Source organism: Tachysurus fulvidraco, chromosome 17 (genome assembly GCF_022655615.1).
Source record: "Tachysurus fulvidraco isolate hzauxx_2018 chromosome 17, HZAU_PFXX_2.0, whole genome shotgun sequence".
NCBI classification, from domain to species: Eukaryota; Metazoa; Chordata; class Actinopteri; order Siluriformes; family Bagridae; genus Tachysurus; species Tachysurus fulvidraco.
This window is the reverse complement of record NC_062534.1, coordinates 25,598,513-25,603,512: the sequence shown is the minus strand read 5'-3', so window position 1 is coordinate 25,603,512 and position 5,000 is coordinate 25,598,513. Positions and strand designations below refer to the sequence as shown.

The following is a 5,000-nucleotide window of genomic DNA, read 5'->3' as shown; positions in this document are numbered from 1 at the left end:
GGGAGCCTGTGCCTATCTCAGGCGTCATCGGGCATCGAGGCAGGATACACCCTGGACAGAGTGCCAACCCATCACAGGGCACACACACACACACACTCTCATTCACTCACACACACACACTACGGACAATTTTCCAGAGATGCCAATCAACCTACCATGCATGTCTTTGGACCGGGGGAGGAAACCGGAGTACCCGGAGGAAACCCCCGAGGCACGGGGAGAACATGCAAACTCCACACACACAAGGTGGAGGTGGGAATCGAACACCCAACCCTGGAGGTGTGGGAGCGCCCACGAAACACCCCCCTCTTCCCCTCAGTTTATTAAAAACCAAATTATTACACAAACCAACTTACACGACCAGCACAGTGTGGTTACATTTTGTTTTATTGATTAAAGCTTGGATGGTTTTGTGAGGACGAACGCAGACGAGCCGAGCGACGCCGTGTTCAGGAGCTCAGGGCCGTTTCTTGTAGTTCTCCAGGTTGGCGAGGATCCACCCCGAGGGCACGAGGATGGTCACGAACATGGTCATCATGGCGATCACATGCTCCTGAGAACAGCAGGAGTCACAATTAGCCCAACACACCGTACACAATAGTGATCAGACTCTACAGCACACTCGCGTCCAATCACGAACACAATCGTTTTACTTTAATAAACAGAAAAACTTAAAATTGTTTTTTTAACCTTATATTAAATAATACTCCATAAATTCCTCTGCACTCAAAGTCTTTACACTAAACTGTTAAAAAAAACTTTATAATTTAATATAAATGATTCTATTCTTTTTACATTAATATTCAGTTTACGTTGAACACAACAGGAATAAACACGTTATTGTGATATTAATAACACTTTAAAGTGACGAATGCATTAGTTTAGTAGCTCGCTGATTCGTGACGAAAGCTCAATGTTAATACTGCCAAATACCTGCAGAAATCTGATTGGCTGATGTACAGCAATATTTTTAATGAATTCTCATCGCAAAAATCCACATGGAGATTTGCACATTTACGCACCACCCAAATTTCAACACTTACAGTTCAATCTGACTGTAGCTCCGCCTCCTGTCTTGGGCCACACCCCAGAATTTGCATCTCCTCCTGTATACAGTGACTTTCTACTGTCTGAGTAAATAAGGCTCCGCCTCATCGGAAATGATTGACAAGTGGCCACTGTATTGTGTTTACAGTGCCTTGCAAAAGTATTCACACCCACTGAACTTTCCCACATTTTGACACGTTAAAACCACAAAGGAAAATGTATTTTATGAAATAGACCGAAAGAAAGTGGCAAATAATTGTGAAGTGGAATGAAAATTATGAACGATGACGAAATGTTTTTTACAAATAAACATCTGAGTGTGGTGTGCATTTGTATTCAGCCCCCTTTACCCTGATACCCCTAACTAACATCCAGTGAAACCGACTGCCCACAGAAGTCACCTAATGAGTAAATAGAGCTGCAGCTGTGTGTCATTTAATCTCAGTATAAATACAGCTGTTCTGTGAAGCCCTCAGAAGTGTGTTAGAGAACATTAGTGAACAAACAGCATCATGAAGACCAAACAACACACCAGACAGGTGAGGGATAAAGTTGTGGAGAAGATTAAAGCAGCGTTATGGTTATAAATGAATATCCCAAGCCTTGAACATCTCACGGAGCATGATGTACGATCCATCACCCTGAAATGGAGAGAGTACAGCACGACCGCAAGCCTACCGAGACATGGACGTCCACCTAAACCGACAGGTCGTGCAAGGAGAGCATTAATCAGAGAAGCAGTTAAGAGGCTCTGGTGGAGCTGCAGAGATCCACAGCTCAGGTTGGAGAATCTGTCCATAGGACAACTATTAGTCGTGCACTCCACAAATCTGCTCTTTTTGGAAGAGTGGGGAGAAGAAATTGTTGAAAGAAATACCATGTGGGGGACACAACAAGCATGTGGGAGAAGGTGCTCTGGTCAGATGAGACCAAAATTGAACAAAACGTTATGTGTGGCAGAAACCTAACACTGCACATCACCCTGAACACATCATCCTCACCGTGAAACCTGGTGGTAGCAGCATCATGTTGTGGGGATGCTTTACTTCAGCAGGGAAGCTGGTCAGAGGTGATGGGAAGATGGATGGAGCCAAATGAAAACCTGTTAAGAGTCTGTAAAAGATTTGAGACTGGTGCGGAGCTTCAGCTTCCAGCAAGACGATGACCCTAAACATACAGCCACTCTCTAGATGTGCAAAGCCCAAAAGACCTGCAGCTGTCAGTGCAGCCAAAGGTGGTTCTATAAAGTATTGACTCAGTGGGGATGAATACTAATGCACACCACACTTTTCACATATTTATTTGTAAAAAATTGTGGACACCATTTATCTGTTTCCTTTCACTTCACAATTATGTGCCACTTTTGGTCTATCACATAAAATCCTAATAAAATACATTTTTGTTTGTGGTTGTAACGTGAAAAAGTTCAGTGGGTGTGAATACTTTTGCAAGCGTAAAGGTTATGTTTGTGAGTTTGACACACTGACACAAATTTGTGAACAATTCTCAAAAACATATATTACATATTATGCAAATGAGCAGAAAAGGCAAGTGGGCGGAGCTTAATGGCTCATGAGGTGGTTTTGTTTGGGAGAAAACCAGGAATCAGAGGAAGAACTTATTGTGTAGGACCCACAGCGTAGGACCCACAGCGTAGGACCCACAGTGTAGGACCCACAGTGTAGGACCCACAGCGTAGGACCCACAGCGTAGGACCCACAGCGTAGGACCCACAGTTAGGACCCACAGCGTAGAACCCACAGCGTAGGACCCACAGCGTAGGACCCACAGCGTAGGACCCACAGCGTAGGACCCATAGTGTAGGACCCACAGTGTAGGACCCACAGTGTAGGACCCACAGTGTAGGACCCACAGTGTAGGACCCACAGCGTAGGACCCATAGTGTAGGACCCACAGTGTAGGACCCATAGTGTAGGACCCACAGTGTAGGACCCACAGCGTAGGACCCACAGCGTAGGACCCACAGTGTAGGACCCACAGCGTAGGACCCACAGTGTAGGACCCACAGTGTAGGACCCACAGTGTAGGACCCACAGCGTAGGACCCACAGCGTAGGACCCACAGTGTAGGACCCACAGTGTAGGACCCACAGTGTAGGACCCATAGTGTAGGACCCACAGTGTAGGACCCATAGTGTAGGACCCACAGTGTAGGACCCATAGTGTAGGACCCATAGTGTAGGACCCACAGTGTAGGACCCACAGTGTAGGACCCATAGTGTAGGACCCACAGTGTAGGACCCACAGTGTAGGACCCACAGCGTAGGACCCACAGCGTAGGACCCACAGCGTAGGACCCACAGTTAGGACCCACAGCGTAGAACCCACAGCGTAGGACCCACAGCGTAGGACCCACAGCGTAGGACCCACAGCGTAGGACCCATAGTGTAGGACCCACAGTGTAGGACCCACAGTGTAGGACCCACAGTGTAGGACCCACAGCGTAGGACCCATAGTGTAGGACCCACAGTGTAGGACCCATAGTGTAGGACCCACAGTGTAGGACCCACAGCGTAGGACCCACAGTGTAGGACCCACAGTGTAGGACCCACAGTGTAGGACCCACAGTGTAGGACCCACAGCGTAGGACCCACAGCGTAGGACCCACAGTGTAGGACCCACAGTGTAGGACCCACAGTGTAGGACCCATAGTGTAGGACCCACAGTGTAGGACCCATAGTGTAGGACCCACAGTGTAGGACCCACAGTGTAGGACCCATAGTGTAGGACCCATAGTGTAGGACCCACAGTGTAGGACCCACAGTGTAGGACCCATAGTGTAGGACCCACAGTGTAGGACCCACAGTGTAGGACCCACAGTGTAGGACCCACAGTGTAGGACCCACAGTGTAGGACCCATAGTGTAGGACCCACAGTGTAGGACCCACAGTTCTCACTGAACTTACAACAAGAAGAAGAGTTTAAAACACACAGACATTTCCTCACATGAACACTTATGGCTTACGGAGAGTTGATAAACACGATCGGTTCCAGACAGCAGACATGCGTTAATGTTTATGAGGTATAAAGTTTTTAATAGAACAGTATTTTTATTTCAAGCTCGTTATGATGTGAAATGTTCCACACACACGTTCTGTTGTTCAGTAGATTCTCTCTGGTTGGTTTTGGCCACAAGGTCAAACATTTGGCCTGTTTTCAAACACTGAGAAGCTCCAGCAGGGTAATGAGTACAGAACCCGAGAACACAAGGACACCAGATTAACACATTACTTTAGTTCAGTGTGAACCTGAGATATAAATATACATGATGTAGATATTTATCTGTATGTGCAGCGTCACCTGAAAGATATTCCTACATTTCTACATACACGTGACCCAAAACAACACCAGATTTTCACACAATCATGTATTGGCTCCAGCACATCCTGTGTAAGGTGGCAACTAATTCACTCACTCACTCACTCACTCTCTCACTCACTCACTCTCACTCATTCATTCATCTTCTACCGCTTATCCGAACGTCTCGGGTCACGGGGAGCCTGTGCCTATCTCAGGCGTCATCGGGCATCGAGGCAGGATACACCCTGGACGGAGTGCCAACCCATCACAGGGCACACACACACTCTCATTCACTCACACACTCACACACTACGGACAATTTTCCAGAGATGCCAATCAACCTACCATGCATGTCTTTGGACCGGGGGAGGAAACCGGAGTACCCGGAGGAAACCCCCGAGGCACGGGGAGAACATGCAAACTCCACACACACGAGGCGGAGGTGGGAATCGAACCCCCGACCCTGGAGGTGTGAGGCGAACGTGCTAAGCCACCGTGCCTCCCTCATCCAGGGGTAACTCTGAAAAATTTCACCATAAGTGGGGCTCTTTCATAGAGTATTTTAAATGGCAACAAACGCTACCATGTGATTGATTCTGCCCCCCCCCATGCTTTTATTTATTTGTTTGTTGG

The 5,000-nt window shown here is 47.4% G+C and overlaps 1 protein-coding gene across 1 annotated transcript in view; it reads right to left on the bottom strand.

Annotated features, from left to right (window-relative positions):
- Nucleotides 1-369: 369 nt before the first annotated feature.
- The window catches only part of LOC113651907 (cytochrome c oxidase subunit 8B, mitochondrial), a 6,056-nt gene continuing 1,425 nt past the window's right edge, over nt 370-5,000 (bottom strand). Inside the window, exon 2 of the mRNA XM_027160861.2 lies at nt 370-553. Within this exon, the coding sequence (XP_027016662.1) occupies nt 458-553 (96 nt within the window). The 3' untranslated portion in view covers nt 370-457. The remainder of the gene's footprint in view (nt 554-5,000) is intronic.